At 37.1% G+C, this 17,995-nt stretch overlaps 1 protein-coding gene across 2 annotated transcripts in view; it reads right to left on the bottom strand.

The window, feature by feature from the left end:
- Positions 1 to 17,616, bottom strand: part of GOLPH3L (golgi phosphoprotein 3 like) — a 43,407-nt gene extending 25,791 nt beyond the window's left edge. Inside the window, exons 1-3 of one of the 2 annotated variants that reach the window (XM_045083121.1) lie at positions 17,402 to 17,595; positions 16,823 to 16,959; positions 15,391 to 15,585 (exon numbers count right to left, since the gene is read on the bottom strand). In XM_045083121.1, coding sequence (XP_044939056.1) covers positions 15,391 to 15,573 — 183 coding nt within the window. In that variant the 5' untranslated portion in view covers positions 15,574 to 15,585; positions 16,823 to 16,959; positions 17,402 to 17,595. Of the gene's footprint in view, positions 1 to 15,390; positions 15,586 to 16,822; positions 16,960 to 17,401 lie in introns of both variants that reach the window. The other variant, XM_004776785.3, reaches the window with a different exon arrangement.
- Between the last annotated feature and the right edge of the window lie 379 nt (positions 17,617 to 17,995).

The following is a 17,995-nucleotide window of genomic DNA, read 5'->3' as shown; positions in this document are numbered from 1 at the left end:
GTTCATGATCTGAGTCGAAGGCAGTGGCTTAACCCACTGAGCCACCCAGGCGCCCTAACACATGCATATTAAAGTTCACCATTAAGTCATTAAATTTAGTTATCAAAGGCTATACACATTAGGGAAAAGAGAAAGAGAAAAATTTTAGGATCTACTAAGACAGATGGAATTGCACATTGCTTCATGACCAACAGAGAATCCTGAAGGCCTGCAGAATGAGATCTTTGAGTAGCGGACCTTGTTTTGTTTTAATTAGAAGTGTAATAAATGACTGTAAAAAAAAAAGGAAAAAAATCACATTATAGAAATGTGTAAAATTACAGGGGCGCCTGGGTGGCTCAGTGGGTTAAAGCCTCTGCCTTCAGTTCAAGTCATGATCCCAGGGTCCTGGGATCGAGCCCTGCATCGGGCTCTCTGCTTGGCGGGGAGCCTGCTTCCCCCCTCTCTCTCTGCCTGCCTCTGTCTACTTGTGATCTCTATCAAATAAACAAACAAACAAATAAATAAATAAATAAAATCTTTAAAAATAGTGTACTGTTTTTCTTTGAAGTGCTCTACTGAAATATTAGCTTCCAAGGTTTGAATTAAATTCCTCTTTTATTTTATTTTATTTTTAAAAAGATTTTATTTATTTATTTATTTGACAGAGAGAGAGATCACAAGTAGGCAGAGAGGCAGGGAGAGAGAGAGAGAGAGGAAGCAGGCTCCCTGCTGAGCAGAGAGCCTGATGCGGGACTCGATCCCAGGACCCTGAGATCATGACCTGAGCCGAAGGCAGCGGCTTAACCCACTGAGCCACCCAGGCGCTCTAAATTCCTCTTTTATAATGTGATTCCATCTAACTCCAATTAATATTTCTATGTCCACACAGCCAATAGAGACATTTCATAAAAGAGATTAAGCATTAAAAAGTCACTCTGCTTGACCATAATGGGTAATGAGGAACTGTGACCTGGATGTTATTCCAGTTTAACGCATAATTTCGGCATGACTAAGGATGGGCTATTAACCTAAACAAATGAACAGAATTTCTCAATCAACTTCATGAAGGTTATATCCTTTCAGGCTTATTCATAAGGAGGTTGGATGAAATACACAAAGCTAGTCATAATGATCAGTTTATTAATTTTTTCAACTCCAGTTGAGTTTTTTCTTAAAGTAAAGCCACTATCAAAACTTCAGGGGGAAAAAAAAAAAACATGATAATGCCTTATCAGTGAAAAATAAATTCAAAATAAAGGAAAGCAACTGGTAATCTTTGGATATTCCTACATTAGCTTTAAGTCTCATACTTGGCAACAAAAATATGCTTAGTTTTTTACTTTAAGAAATTTAAAAGTGATTATAGCATTAAAACCAGTAACTTACATGTCTGTCTTTCACCACAGTTTGCTACTTATGGGAAAAAGGACAGTGCTACACACTATCCAAAGAGAAAATACTTGAGAAAAGGGAGTAAAAATCTGAAAACACATATGTAGCTCTAAATCTATTTCCCCACAACTCTCAAATAACTTAAAATAGATTTAGAAACACTTTAAGGTAATTATGGCCTCAAACCTCAGAAGAGCAAAACTTAAGTAAACGCAGATTCACCTTGTTTTCAAATAGCTTTTTCTCCCTGATTAAAAAGTAGTATAGAGGTACTTTAGAAAATTTGGAAAGAAAGAAAATAATAAAAAATTAAAATGACTCACAAATTTCATCATCCTATTATCTTTTGGGTATATGTAAAACCAGAACTTTTCTTTATATATACAATACACATTTCTTCTCTCCTAACCACTCATTTTCCCATATGTTTCTTCTCCAACTTCAATTTTGGGGCTTTCCTTCAGAAAACAGCATTGTGTGAGTAATGAAACGACAGAATGTATACATTACAAGTTTTCATAAAACACTGGGGAATAGAAGTAGAACAAATTGAGAGTGGTGATTTCATCATCTTTCATAACAGGGAATCAATAAGATATTGTGTAAAATGGAATCATGTGGTTAAGAAAACGTCGTTTTTTAACATTTTTGGCTTAACATCCCCAACACACACGAAGTAGAGAGATTATGAACCTCTATATATCCATTATCTAGCTTCAACAGCTACCAATACAATCATCTTTCTTTTATAACTCTCTCTGCTCACCAGATTATTTCAGTACAAATCCAAGTTATTTGAACATATCATCTATAAAATATTATCATACTCTCCCCAAGGCAGGAAGACTTAAAAAAAAACCTGTAATACTAATATCACACCTAAAAATTAATAAGAATTTTTAAAAAATTAACAAGAATTCCTTAATTTTATCAAATATTCAGTAAGCCTTCAAATTCTACCAATTGTTTCATATATATATATAGATAGATATATATTATTTATTTATTTATTTTGAGAGAGATAGATAGCATCTTCTGGGGGACAGAGGGGAAGGAAGAGAGAAACTCAAGCAGACTCTGCACTGAGCATGGAACCTGAAGCAGGGCTGGATCTCACAAACCTGAAATTATGATCTGAGCCAGAACCAAGGGTCAGCGACCTAACTGTGCCTGTATATATGTACATACATATAAATACATATTTACATATATACACACATACATATACATATATACATATATGTATATCTTTTTAAAGAGGATGGGGAAGGGTAGAGGGAATGAGAGAATCTTAAGCAGACTCCATGCCCAGCATGGAGCACAACTTGGGGCTTGATCTTACAACTCTGAGATTATGACCTGAGCCAAAATTAAGAGTTGGATGCTTGCTGACTGAGCTACCCAGGTGTCCTGTTTTACCCTTATTTTGCAGAGATAATATTTTATAGAGATAATAGTAATTAAAAAAAAAAGATTTTATTTATTTGAGAAGGAGAAAGAGAGAAAGCGCAAGGAGGAGGAGCAGCAGAGAGAGGGAGAGGCAGGCTCTCTGCTGATGTAGGGCTCTCTCCCAGGTCCCTGGGATCATGACCTGAGCGGAAGGCAGACACTTAACACTGAGTCACCAAGGTGCCCCTAAGTGGTAGACTTTGAATCTGAATGTAGATATATCTGATTCTAAGTCCTGTGTTTTTAAACAATGCCTATCAGAAAATCAGAAAATATGGGACGCCTGACGCCTGGGTGGCTCAGTGGGTTAAGCCGCTGCCTTCAGCTCAGGTCATGATCCCAGGGTCCTGGGATTGAGTCCCGCATTTGGGCTCCTTGCTCAGCAGGGAACCTGCTTCTCTCGCTGCCTCTGCCTGCCTCTCTGCCTGCTTGTGTGTACTTGCTTGCTCTCTCTCTCTCTCTGGCAATTAAATAAAAAAATTAAAAAAAAAAATCAGAAAATACAGTAACTAAGCATATTGGGAGAAAAATGCAAGAGAACTTAAAGAATGGGAAGGTTGTTGTTTTGTGATGTTTCTTTTTATCACTGGATTTGTGATGGACTTTAAAAGGAAATGCTGAATTTATTTAAGATTTTTTAAAAATTTTTTAAAATATTTTTTTTATTTGAGAGAGAGAGACAGAGATAGCAAGAGAGAGCACAACCAGGGAGGAGAGGGAGAAGCAGGCTCCCCACTGAGCGGGGAGCCCAACGTGGGACTCAATCCCAGGACCCCAGGATCACGCCCCAAGGTGAAGGCAGTGATGAGCCTTCCCCAAATGAGCACCCCAAGATTTATTTATTTTAGAGAGACAGAGATGGAGAAAGAGTGTGAATGGGGTAAGGGACAGAGGGAGAAGAAGAATCTCAAGCAGACTCCCCGCTGAGCATGGGGCTGGATCCCAGGACCCAAGACCTGAGCCAAAATCAAAAGTCAGATGCTTAACCAACTGAGCCACCCAGGAGCCTGAGGAAATGCAGAATTTAAGTTAAAACAAACTATAGGGACAGTAACAAAAGACAAATGTGGGGATTCTGGGAAGATGAGAGAGCAGAAAGAAATCTTTGTCTCATGTTGTAATTATGCATCTCTGTGTGTGTATATATACATAGAAAGCAGTCTATAAGCATATATTAAAAAACTTCAATAGCAGTTATCTTTCAGTGGTGACATTATGGGTGAAAGATTTTTATTTTCTTTAAACATTTAATAAAAACTTGAGGTATACGGTGCCTGGGTGGCACCTGGGAGTCTGTTTTTCCCTCTGCCTGCCACTCCCCCTGCTTGTGCTCTCCTCTCTCTTTCTCTGTCAAATACATAAATAAAATTCTAAAAAATAAAATAAAATTAAAAATTGAGGTATAATTTTTATATAGAGTGAAATGCACAGATGTTAAGTTCAGTTTGTTTTGACAAATGCATATAGCCACATATCTCATTCCCCATCACTAAGTTCTCTCATGTAGACTTCTGAATTTCTTTTTTTTTTTTTAAAGATTTTATTTATTTATTTGACAGACAGAGATCACAAGTAGGCAGAGAGGCAGGCAGAGAGAAGGAAGCAGGCTCCCCGCAGAGCAGAGAGCCCGATGTGGGGCTCGATCCCAGGACCCTGAGATCATGACCTGAGCTGAAGGCAGCGGCTTAACCCATTGAGCCACCCAGGCGCCCCCGACTTCTGAATTTCTTAGTATAAACATATTTTGCTTTTTTGTTTCTAAAAAAATTTTTTTAAAGATTTTATTTATTTGACAGCAAGAGAGGGAACACAAGCTGGGGAAGTGAGGGAACACAAGCAGGGGGAATGGGAGAGGAAGAAGCAGGCCTCCTGTTGAGCAGGGAGCCTGATGTGGGGCTCGATCCTAGGACCCTGGGATCACGACCTGAGCCCCTCAGGTGCCCCTAAAAATAGTTTTGAGATTTTTAATTTTTTATTTGAGGGAGAGAGAGTGGGGGAAGGGGAAGGAGAAGGAGCAAAGGGAGAAGCAGACTCTCTGCTGAGCAGCGAGATCAGTGCAGGACTTGATCCCAGGACCCTGAGATCGTGACCCAAGTCAAAGGCAGATACTTAACAAACTGATTCACCCAGGCAGCCCTATTTTGCTTTTAAAATAATAAAAATAAAGCTTAAAAAAAATCTTAGACATATGTATTTTTTAAAAAGTCAATAATAGCAACAAAGGGTGAGCACAATCTACCAATGAACACATGGAAGCCTAAAAACCATTGATTCAGGTTTTCTTCTTCTTTTTTTTTTTGGCCATTCCCACTTTAAACCTGGACAACTGCGAATAGGTGGGGACAAACATAGAAAGTAAAGAGTAACCTCCAAAAAATTTCCTCTTCCATGTTTTTTTTTTCTCTTCCATGTTCTTATAGTACTTTTTGTACCTTTCTTGAGGAAATAAAAACATATCATCTTAATTACTTCTCTTTTTCCTTATTTTATTCAGTGTCTTGGACAAAGCAGGTGCTCAATAAATGTTGGCTGACTTGAACTGAAGGAAAAATCACATCATTATTTAGTTGAATGACACTTCCTGAGGATGAAATGAACTCCAGGTGCATATAAGTAAATAATTACAAAATAATCTCCAAAATCTTTCTATTTCCTCTAAAACCTTTCTAAATCATTATTATGGGGTGAACTGTATCTTCCCAGACTCCATATGCTGAAAGCCTAACCCCTAATATCTCACAAGGTGACTGTATTTGGAGACAATGCCTTGAAACAGGTGATTAAGTCAAATAAAACTGTTAAAGTAGGCCATAAACCAATCCAACTTGTGTCCTTATAGGAGGAAGAAATATAGACACAAGGACACTAGTGATACACGCACAGAAGAAAAACCACATAGGGACACAGTGAGAAGATACGTAGAAAGGCCTTAGGAGAAACCGAATCTTGGACTTCAAGCACCCAGAACTGTGGGGGTAAAAGAATTCTGTTGTTTCAGCCACTCAGTCTGTGGTATTTTGTTACAGCAGCCCTAGCAAACTTAATACAACATAATACTCCTGCTGAAAAACCTAGAAGAAATTTGTTTTTAAGTTTTAAAATTAAAGAAAAAAATATACTACCTACTCATTTATATCTTTTTAGTATAACAGTCTCCTCTTTCTGTAATGAAGATATACGACATGGGTTGTAATCTATGGCTGGCATTGTGAACTGAGGAGAAAAATATAAAATGCCTATTTAATTATACATTAAACTTTCTGAAGATATGGTTATAATAAATCAAATCAAATATTATTTATGACTTAAAAAAATTTTTTTAAAGGTTTATTTGTCAGAGAGAGCGAGGAGGAGGCAGATGGAAAAGTAGACTCCCTGCTGAGCAAAGAGCCCGATGCCAATCTCGATCCCAGGACCCTGGGACCATGACCTAAGTCAAAGGCAGACGCTTAACTGGCCATCCAGGTGTCCCATATTTACTGCTTCTTTTAACATTTTTCATTTTGCAAATTGGGTTCTATAAATTTCCTACTTGACTTATTGTTCCTTATGACCGGAATATCTTGTTTGATGGAAGAAAGAAAAGAGAAAAAAGTCTGTAAGACTTTCATATTTCCTCCTTAAATTGTGATGAGATGAAATATAAAGCAAAACCATATCATTCAGGGGCACCTGGGTGGCTCAGTGGATTAAAGCCTCTGCCTTCAGCTCAGGTCATGATCTCATGGTCCTGAAATCAAGCCCCGCATTGGACTCTTTGCTGGGCAGGGAACCCGCTTATCCCCTTCTCTCTCTCTGCCTGCCTCTCTGCCTACTTGTGATCTCTGTCTGTCAAATGAATAAAACTCTTAAAAAATGAATAAAATCTTTTAAAAAACCCATATCATTCAAATTTGCTAATCAGTACTTTCCCTTATTTTGCCATTATTGATGTCAACTTAATACTTTTTATGGGATCCCAAAATCTTTAAGAGTGAGCTTTGCTAAAGAAACAAAACAAACAAACAAAAAAACACAAAACTGAGTAAGCTTTGCTGGAATATTAAACATTGAAATAAGAAAGCTGTGGATAAGACTTGTAAAAATAACTGTGCCAAATATTACTGCAGAATGTAATAATCTTTTATCTTACTAGGAGATATAAATTAAGCTCTATATGAAACTATCCCAGGAGATTAAATTCTTGGGTTTCCACTAAGCAATAGCAATCCTGAACAATTAATTCTCTTTTTTCAGCAAGAAATTAAAAAAAATATATGTCATACATGCTTTGGAAGCATGCCATTTTTAAAACTGTCCGAGTCAGTTTGAACATAAATTCCTCCACTTAATGACCAATTAACCATCTAACTTTGCTTTCATAAAGAGAAGACGATATCTGCCTTGTAGAATCAGCAAGAGAAAGTAAAAAAGTACAGTATATTTTGAAAACTCTAAGTTACACAAACACAAAAAAAACAAAGAAGGACATGAAAGACATGCAATGGCTTGCATCAAATATTTATAGGTTCAATGGCTACAGCCGAAGGTCCAAATATAAGTGGTTTTTATTTTAATATCTATGCCAGGAATTTTGGAAGAGAACAGTGTGCAACTAGGGGTTGGGGGAAGGGAGAGGCAAGCTCTCAATGAAATAGCTTAAACTATTATTTCCTACTGTTAAAATAGGACTTTGGTCTCCCAGTTTATTTCCTTTTGTACCCACAGTAAATTTGGGGGTTGTATGAATGGATATAATAAAACAGAAGTTCTTTTCTTTTTTTTTTTTTTAACAGCCTATGTTAATAAAAACCAGAAAACCTGACAAACAAGTCCTTCTGATACACTTGCCCTATTCACTATGGCAATAACCACTGACAAGGGATTTATTGTTCATTTTGTGCAATCAAGAAACTAAAAGACCAGGCAGTGACCTAAATGAGACTTTTAATCTTTTGATTTTAATAAAATGGTTTAGGACTGAGCAACTTTTTAAGAGAAGTAGTTCTCTCCATTGATAGCCAGTCATTGACAAGTTGTATATGGACTTCTTGTTTTTTTTTAAGTGTATTGATTAGTTCACCAGAATTTTACCAGCTTTAAAAAAGCTTGTCCTTCTAATCTCCCATTGCTAATAAATTGTGAGTGAATTAAAACTGATGGATGATCATTAGTAGCTTGAAAAAGCTGAGTATTAACATATTTTATATTTATAATGTGTAAGTTTCATCCAGTCTGATTTATCATTTTTTTTTTTTAAGATTTTATTTATTTCACAGAGAGAGAGCACAAGTAGGTGGAGCAGCAGGCAGAGGGAGAGGGAGAAGCAGACTCTCCACTGAGCTAGGAGCCTGACAAGGGGTTCAATCCCAGGACCCCAGGATCATGACCTGAGCAGAAGGCAGACACTTAGCTGACTGAGCTACCCAGGTGCCCAATATCATTTTTCTGTATGTATGAACAGTGGCATTGTTTGAAAGAACAAGAATAGTCTTAGCAGCACCATTTATAATGGACTCCTAAATGTCTGTTAACCAGCAGATTGAATGAATAGTGGAATAGTGATATAACTGAAATTCTATATAGCATAATATAGAATTTTATTTTAAAATATAATTTTTAAATTATATGCAGCAACACAGGTGAATCTCAAACATCATATTGAACCAAAAAATACATAACAGTATCAACCCAATAACATACGGTTTAAAAAAAGGCAAAACTAAATATACTGTTTAGGAATATACATACATGTTAGAGGTGCAGGGAGGCGAGGCAGGATGTGGTTAGACATCCTGCACAAGACATTAGGGCACAAGAGGATGACCCCACAATGCTTGTAATGTTCTTTTGGTGGTGGTTACGTGTTTGCTTTAAAATTACTTATAAAATTGTACATATGTGTTTTATAAATTTTTCTATATATGCTATATTTCACAATTTTTGAAAAGTTAAACAATAAAATACATGACTGAATACTGAACGTCCAGCTAAGTTATGGTAGTTGAGTTTCAAAACATCTGAGTTAATTTAAAGAAGATGAGATGTTTTCAAATATCTGTGGTTATTCCAGGTACAAATCATTGAAATTATCATAAACATTCAGCTGATTTTTTCCCCCTAGACTGTGTTTCTTTTCACAAACTGACTTTTGCTTATATTCAGAATTCAGCTTAAGAGTTATCACTTCCCAGTATCTCTTTCCTCCCCTGTCCCACTAGCACTTTCCACCACTGATCTGGGTTAGGTATCTTTTCTTTGTTCCCTCAGCAGCCAGAACAGTCACACACACATCACATGTACTGCAATGGTCTGCTAACATTCCAGAAGCCCTTTCCAATCTCTCCAGCCACTCTCATCCCACTAGACTATAAATTATTTCAAAAGCAGGGACAATTGTCTTTGTTTTCTTTCAGTATCTATCACTTTATACATACGAGACATTCAGTAACTTTTTGGTGACCAAACAAATTAATGAAAATATATTTCCAAAATTCCAATGAGCAATACTTCTTGCCAATTTTGACTTAAGTGACATGAGAAATATGATTAAAACCTTTTTTTTTTTTTAAAGACTTATTTATTTGACAGAGAGAGGGGCAGCGAGAGAGGGAACACAAGCTGTGGTAGTGGGAAAGGGAGAAGCAGGCTTCCCGCCGAGCAGGGAGCCCGATATGGGGGTTGATGCCAGGACCCCGGGATCATGACCCAAGCCGAAGGCAGACCCTTAACAGGTGAGCTGTCCAGGCACCCCTGCTTAAAACCTTTTATGTCACAGCACATAAGGAGTCAATAAATGGGATTACTAGGAGAAAGCTTGGAAGGGAAGAGGGTTTAAAACACTATCCACAAACTAAAAAGATTACTGCCAAAAGTCAAAAGCATTAATAGGCTCATTCCTCTTACAAGTAACTTAATTTAATAATAAAGATTTCATAAAGGAGACGTTTTAAATATCCTAGCAATTTAATTAAAGTATTAATTGTCCATGAGTCAATAATATCTATATCAAAACTCCTACCAAATGCAATAATGACAAATGGGATCTTGATTTCAACAGAAAATAAATCTGTATTATTTCGGTCAGGCTGGTGCTTAAGTTTAATTTTCTCAGTTGAGAGCAGTGTTACTGAACTGAGATTTTTTTTTTTTTTTTAACTTTTATGTTGTTAAGCAGGCTCAATGTGGGGCTTGAACTCAAAATCTTGAGATCAAGAGTCTCATGCTGTACCAACTGAGCCAATCAGAGGCCCTTGATAACATCTAATTTTAAATGTACTTAAAAGGTTAGACTCTTCAACATACACTTAGATTTCTTAGTTATTTTCACACGACAGTGAAGCTTAACACAGCTGACCCTTAAACAACAGTAGGCTATTTGTAACTAAGTTTTGGGAGAGCAAAAAGTTATAGATGGATTTTCAACTGTATGGGTATTAGGCACCCTTACCCCCCATGTTTTTAAGGGTCAACTTTTTTTTTTTAAGATTTATTTATTTGAGAGAGAGAGAGTGTGGAACACATGGTGGGGAGGGGCAGAGGAAGAGAGCCTTATGCAGATCCTTTGCTGAGCCTGGCACCCCAGGCAGGGCTTAATCTCATGACCCTGAGACCATAGCCTTGAGATCACAACTGGAGCCCAAACCAAGAGTCAGACACTTAACTGAGCCACCCAGGCACCCCTGCCACAGAATGGTTTTAAAACACAGTTGACCCTTGGGGCACCTGGGTGGTGTAGTGGGGTAAGTGTCTAACTCTTGATTTTGTCTCAGGGTTGTGATATTAAGCCGTACTTCAGGCTTCAGGGTCTGGGCTCAGTGCAGAGTTTGCTAGTCCCTCTCCCTCTGCTTCTCCCCCAGGCTCTTACACTCTGTCTTTCTTGCTCTCTCAAATAAATAATCTTTTTTTTTCAGATTTTATTTATTTTTCAGACACAGAGAGAGAGAGAGAGAGAGAGAGAGAACAAGCTGTGGGAGCGGCAGGCAGAGGGAGACGGAGAAGCAGGTTCCCTGCTGAGCAAGAAGCCCATGTAGGACTCAATCCCAGGACCCTGGGATCATGACCTGAAGGCAGATGCTTAACCCACTGAGCCACCCGGGCCACCCCATGTTTTCAAAAATAGATATAATTTTAAGAACTGTAGTATTGGGTTCTAAACAAAGAATCTTATGGAAATCTTAACTTTGGGACTTTGGGATGCAAAGTTTAACACTTAGGATTTTTTTGACATGTCATAAACCTTAAGTCATGTGAAAACAAGAAATTATATTACATATTAGAACATATATTCACAAAGAACATAGAGCAAAAATATCATTAAGTCCTTATTTTGGACATAAAAATGAAATGGGCTTTTCTATTTTCATTAGGCTGATCCCTTTACTTAAAGGAAGAATCTATAACTATAGAGAACAAATTGATCATTATGAAGGGAGGTAGATGGGAAGATGGATGAAATAGGTCAAAAGGACTAAAAGTACACTTACAGTCACGAGCACTGAGTAATGTGTAGAATTGTTCAATCACTACATTGTACACCTGAAACTAATATAATACTATATGTTAACTACACTGGAATTAAAATAAAAATAAATAAAGGAAAGAGTCTGAAAGTCTCTGCCTGACACTCAAAATCTGCCACACTCTAGTCTGAATCTAGTTTGCCAATTTTGATTCTCATTTTTCTCCAAGAAAACACCTACTTCAATCACAGTGGTTAATGATCTCCCAAACTCATCAAGCTCATAATAATTTCAGGTTCCCTCATCCAGAATGTGTTTTCTTTACTCCGTTTATGTTAATCTTACCTGTACTTAAAGGCCCAGCTTGGGGGAGCCTGGGTGGCTTAGTAGTTAAACATCTGCCTTCAGCTCAGGTCATGATGCCAGGGTCCTGGGATAGAGCCCCTTCATTGAGCCCCTTCATCAGGCTTCCCTGTTCAGCGGGAAGCCTGCTTCTCCCTCTCCCACTCCTCCTCTGCTTGTAGCTTGTATTCCCTCTCTCACTGTCTCTCTCTGTATCAAATAAATAAACAGAATCTTAAAAAAACAAAAAAATACGAGGGGTGCCTGGGTGGCTCAGCGGGTTAAAGCCTCTGCTTTCGGCTCAGGCCATGGTCTCAGGGTCCTGGGATCAAGCCCCATATCCGGCTCTCTGCTCAGCAGGGAGCCTGCTTCCCTTCCTCTCTCTCCGGGCCTGCCTGTCTGCCTACTTGTGATCTCTGTCTGTCAAATAAATAAATAAATAAATAAAATCTTTAAAAAAAGGAAAAAGAAAAAATGGCCCAGCTTGTTTTACTGCCTTCTATTCTTCCCCAGATTATTTCAACCCATTATGTTCTCTCTTCCTTCCAACTCTCTTGGCTGTTACTGTTCTAACATGGAAAAACTTGCTGGATTTTTACTGTTGTTTACCTATTCAGAAGTCTTTTGAACTGTGAAATATAATGCATACAAAGAAGAGTGCATGAAACAAAAGTGAAAAAAGTTCAATGATTAATGTCTCGGTAAATACACATGAAACTTTGCCCAAGTAGAGAAACAGAAAACTGTTAGTACCCAGAGAGCCCCCTCATGTTCTTTTCTAGTTACTAATATCCTCCTCCTATCTTACCCCCTACAAAAAGGTAACCACTATGCTAACAATTATAGTAATCCCTTTCTTGCTTTTCTTTGTAGTTTCAATCATCTAAATATGTAACCCCTAACACTACAGTTTTCTTGAATTTTATATACATGGAATCATATAGTATGTCTTTTTTGTCTGGCTTCTGTTACTGAATATTACATGAGAATCATACATGTTTTATAACAATGTTCATTTTCATTCTGTATAGAAAAAATGTTTATATTCATTTAGATAAATGGACAACTCATTTTTATCCATTCCACAGATGATGGACCTTTGGGTTACTTAACTTTTAGAAAGTATGTATGTTTTGTCTCCCCAGCAGGAATGCAAGTTTCATGAGGGCTGGGGCCATACATAGTATCTCATAGTATTTTATATTTACTTTAGTATTTGCATAATGCTAAGCACATCACATTAATCACCCCAATCACACTAAATAATGATTAAATAAATCTATGAGTAGTTTAGGAGGTGGGAAGAAAATAATTAGTGCTGGAAATCAATTAGTGTTTTTTAAAAAGACTTTACTTATTTATTTGAAAGTGAGTGAGAAAGAGAGAGAGAGGAGAGAATGAGTGGGGGGAGGGGTAGAGGGCGAAGCAGACTTCCTGCTGAGCAGGGGGCCCAACACAAGGTATGATCCTAAGACCTGGGATCATGACTTGAGCCAAAGGCAGAGGCTTAACTGACTGAGCCACCCAATAGAGCCCCATCAGTTAATATTTTTAGAGAGAGTTATATAACTGGCATTTTGGAATAGCATACTGTTTTAATAAATCAGAAGGTTTGACCTCTCCTATTTATTTATACCTAAGAATTTATAATTTGTTGTTCTTCCTGAGACAACTGAAAGCTAAAAATGTAATTTATCAACTATTTTAAAAAATAAAATAAAAAATAAAATTAGAGGGATGCCTGGGTGGCTCAGTTGGTTGGGCAGCTGCCTTTGGCTCGGGTCATGATCCCAGCGTCCTGGGATCGAGTCCCGCATTGGGCTCCTTGCTCAGCGGGGAGTCTGCTTCTCCCTCTGCCTCTGCCTGCCATTCTCTCTGCCTGTGTTCACGCTCTCTCTCTCTCTCTGACAAATAAATAAAAAAATCTTTAAAAAAATAAATAAATAAAATAAAATTAGAACTCAAAATGTAATTATTCAAAAGGCTAATTCTCTATTCATCTTTGTACAGTACCTCACCAGAGTTTGTTTATTTCTTGTTCTATTTCCTTATATTTATATTAACTATTATAAATTTAAAAGCACACAAAGAGAAGTCCAAAGTTAGAATCTCCACAAAACAGAAGCAAAAATTCTAGTATCTAAGGTTAGCAGGAAATTAATCATTCCTATTCAAAAGTAAAACAAACCAAATAGCTTTTTAGTTCTAATATGCTCTTCTACAGTCAGCAAACGCATCCTAGGTACTGTGTCAACATCTCAAAACAGTATTTATGCCACCTAATCTTCAGACCTACTCTGATAGTATTTTGGAGAGTCAGTTTTGCATTTTCATTTGCTTACTTTTCATAAAACTAGAGTTTCATCAACTTTCTCAGCAAACAGGAAAGTACACTTGCGGGCAAGATTTTCTGATATATGTGTCTTGGCCAAGTGCATATGTGTATGTCTCTAATATTAGTTTTAACAATACACAGGCTATAAGAAGTCTTGTAAGTTTTGTTCCAGTCTGTAATTTGATGTGATAAAAAAACAGAGAAGGGAAACATGGTATAGAGAATGTAAAGTCTAAGAAACAAGGATAATCCCAAATTGAGGAATCAATGCAGAAAAGAATAGATGGTACTAGATGTTTGTAGCCAATTCATTACTAGCTAAAGATAGTTATCAAAGCCAAATTTAGTCTTTTTTAATGTAAAGTAACATTTTAATTTGTTAAGTTTTCAAAACGAAGGCCAATAAATGTGCCTTTATTATCATTATCATTATATTACTAAAAGCTTTCTTGGAAAAGAAATAGTTGTTTAAAATACTAAGTTAAATTTCTTCATAATCTCTTCATGAGGGAAGAAAGTGAAATACAATAAAAAGTTAAATTACAAATAAAGGATAATATATTACAGTAGAAGAACTAGCAAATATGTGGTTATACTCTAAGATCAGCTTTCTCAAGACTAATTCTATTATGAAGTGTTCTATTAACAAGGGACAACTTAGAAAGAGAAAACTGCAATTAATTTAAAAACATTTTCTGAAATTAAAATATTTATCAGTTGTTGATATTTAATTTCTAAAGAGCCACAGAATAGAATTTTTAAAAAGTTATTTCTACTGCATTACAAGTTAAACCTATTCCTGTTTATTTTTATAAAACAGCTAATCATACACATTTCTTGTCTTGTCATTTAAAAGATTTTCCTCCTCACAGCTCAAGACAATTTCAATGTGTGGGCCCTCTTGGTTTAATAGGAGGCCATTTCACCATCAATGTCATTTGGGAAACTACAAGTACAAAAATTTTGCATGTGTTCTACTCTCTCCTATCTTCTAAAATTTTGGAGGAATTTTGTAATTAAATTACCCTTTAAGTAATTATACTTCCGGATTTTCCCTCCAAATATCAGCTACCCTCCCAAACTCCCCCACCCACCTGATGGCTAGAGCACAATTCTAAGCATTAGAACTTAGCATTAATGAAAATATTCTGACATACTACTTCTTTTTTTTTTTTTTTAAAGATTTTATTTATTTGTCAGAGAGAGAGAGGGAGAGAGCGCGAGCACGGGAAGACAGAATGACAGGCAGAGGCAGAGGGAGAAACAGGCTCCCCGCTGAGCAAGGAGCCCGATGTGGGACTCGATCCCAGGACACTAGGATCATGACCTGAGCCGAAGGCAGCTGCTTAACCAACTGAGCCACCCAGGCGTCCCCTGACATACTACTTCTTAAAAACATTCCAATATTCAAGAGTCTTTGGGAAAGACTAGTAAACCCAACTGTGTTACCTCTTTATCTTTTAGTCCCAGGAGCAATACTTCTTCCATAAGTGTGAGGCGAATATCCTTAGAGTCACCAGAATCTTCATTGTCTGGACTCCTGTCTTGATTAGTGTCTTCCTCACTTTCCACCTTCTTTTCAGAGTTCTTGCCTACTTCAGTGCGACGGGCCCGGTGAGTTAAAGTGGTCATTCTCACCTGTTTCTGGAAAGGGTGATGAAAAAATATCTGTAAGAAAGCTTATGTAAACAGAACATATTGATATTCATACAGACCTACTACAAATGTATACAAATAAGAAATATATATAAACTTAAATAGAGAAAGGAGTAAAGACCAGAAAAATTAGGTGGGTAACACAATATGTTTTCCAAAGTACAATAGCTTGAAGGTAAAGAAGGCACTGACAGAAAATCAAATCAGTAATATTAAAGATTGGTACAAATGATTGATCGCTTTCTTTGCTTCTAGAAATGATCATCTTTTAACCCTGCTGATTTTATGTGCATAATCTATAATCCAGGAGTATATACACATCATTGTAACTGTATTAACTTGGATTCTCCCCAAGTTAAATAATATGGGACAGCAAAAAATTGTGAGAATCCAGGCCCCAAAATCCATGTAATAATCTACATGTAACTTCTATAAACATTCAATGGCACATTATAAAAACAGAGAAATTAAAAAAATAAGAAAAACTAAATATATATATTCTCATATTTTCTTCCCATAACTCATCTTATGCACTCCTTTTGGAAACTGCATCTACAGAATAACACTCAAAAGATCATGTGTAGTAATTCCATATACACAGAAAACTTTCATCTCTGTCCCTAGCTAGCCATCTTGCAAATACTCAAATAGCTGCTGACAAAAAGTATCAGAAAGAGAATGTTAAAAGATTAATGATCTCTTTCTTAATTGCAGAAAAAAAAAAATCAAAGCACATGCCCTCTTATACCATGTACTACAGATGTTTTTAAAAAAATCTAGTCAAGAGAAATGGCACTAAATCATGTATGATATAAAGTTAGCATACTTTATTTTAAAATAAATCTAAATGTCAGTTTTTGAAACGACAAACAAATATTTTTAATCAGTAATTATTTAAAAGAATATCTTATTGTTCAAAAGAATGCATTCAAAAGCGTCTGTGACTGGATCCTGTTCTAGCGATATTTCCTGTTACATTACTCTCAGTTACATATTGTTAACACCCACTTTTCAAACAGGTCCTATGCTGCCATTTCTGCTCCTTTGTCCATGCTGGTGTTCTCTCCCCTTTCCTTTCCTCTTTATATTCTACCCATTCTTCAAAGGCCTATTGAAGATCCAGGTAAAACCTTAAGTGAATACCCTTCTCCATTACCCTTATGTCCCATGGCCAGAATTGGTCTCTCTCTCAGCTATACTTCCACAGAGCTTTATTTATACTTACATCCTTTAAAGTATTTATTATAGTCTTTCTTTTGGTATGGCTGTCTCTCAACTGTAAACTTCTTGAGGGCAGGGATATTGTCTTCTTGGGTTTTTATAGTCTCCATAGCAACTAGCACAATGTCTTTAACGTTGTAACTGCTCAATAAATATATACTGATTAAAATGAATACTCAGAAATGCATGTGAACATTTAAAAATAGAAATACAAGTAAAGTGACTTACAAATGATTCTTTGTACAAGGCCATATTTCAAATACAATTCTTGGTGGGAGGTGGGAAGAAGGGTGAAGGAGGAAAAAACCCCTGTGATATAAATGCTTAAGGGCATTAACCCTATCTGGCACTGTGAACAGAGTTTATTTGCTAACCCAATCCAAGAAACTTTAAGTCTTCAGAGAAAAAAAGGGCAGGAGGGGACTTTGAGGAACTAATACCCGCCGGACATTTATTAGTTAAAAATCTTATTTGGGGGGAAAAAATGTCCAAAAACTAACTGAATAAAATCCTCCCTCTCCCCATAAAATAAATCTGTAGGCTTTTTTTGTACATTAGGAAATGTATATTCTCCGTTGCTTACCTGACGTTACTCCTGGGTTACAGCCGGAAACAAACAGCAGCCTGCGCTGTTTTAGGGGGACACCTGTTCCCCCACGTCCTAGTAGGTAAAAAAAAACTTCTCAGCCACGCAGAGATTACAAACTTCCTGATCCTTCGATGCAGAGAAGGAATAACACATCAGCTTCCTCAGGATCCCTAGGCAACCTACCTTGGTGTTTCTTCATTGGACCAATCAGAAACCGCCAAGGTTGAGTCCAGCCAATCGGAGCTTACAAGGGGAGGCTCTCCTCGGGCTATTGTGTTGCGATCCCGACAAACACCACCAAAAGGAGGCAGGTTTGGGTCAACCTGACAGCTGGTCAATCCAATGAAGTAACCTTCGTAGAAGAGAGGAAAGGGAGCTGCGCTCCCCACGCCCATTAAACCGGCCAATCAAAGCGTTCAGTGAGCTAGCGCAAGCTACAGATCTACAAAGGTTTTTGTTGGTCAAATCTCTGTAGCAGGTGTGTTAACTGTACCAGCGTATACTAGGACTATTAGGTGAGATGTGCTAGGATCCAAAAAAGCTCAGGACAAATAAACACTTTAAAATTGATTGTTTTCGAAAATTAGC

The sequence above is a fragment of the Mustela putorius genome, unplaced genomic scaffold (assembly GCF_011764305.1).
Source record: "Mustela putorius furo isolate JIRA1106 unplaced genomic scaffold, ASM1176430v1.1 tig00000695_pilon_pilon_pilon, whole genome shotgun sequence".
Taxonomy (NCBI): Eukaryota; Metazoa; Chordata; class Mammalia; order Carnivora; family Mustelidae; genus Mustela; species Mustela putorius.
Note: the sequence above shows the minus strand (reverse complement) of the source record. Positions and strands in the feature narration are given on the sequence as shown.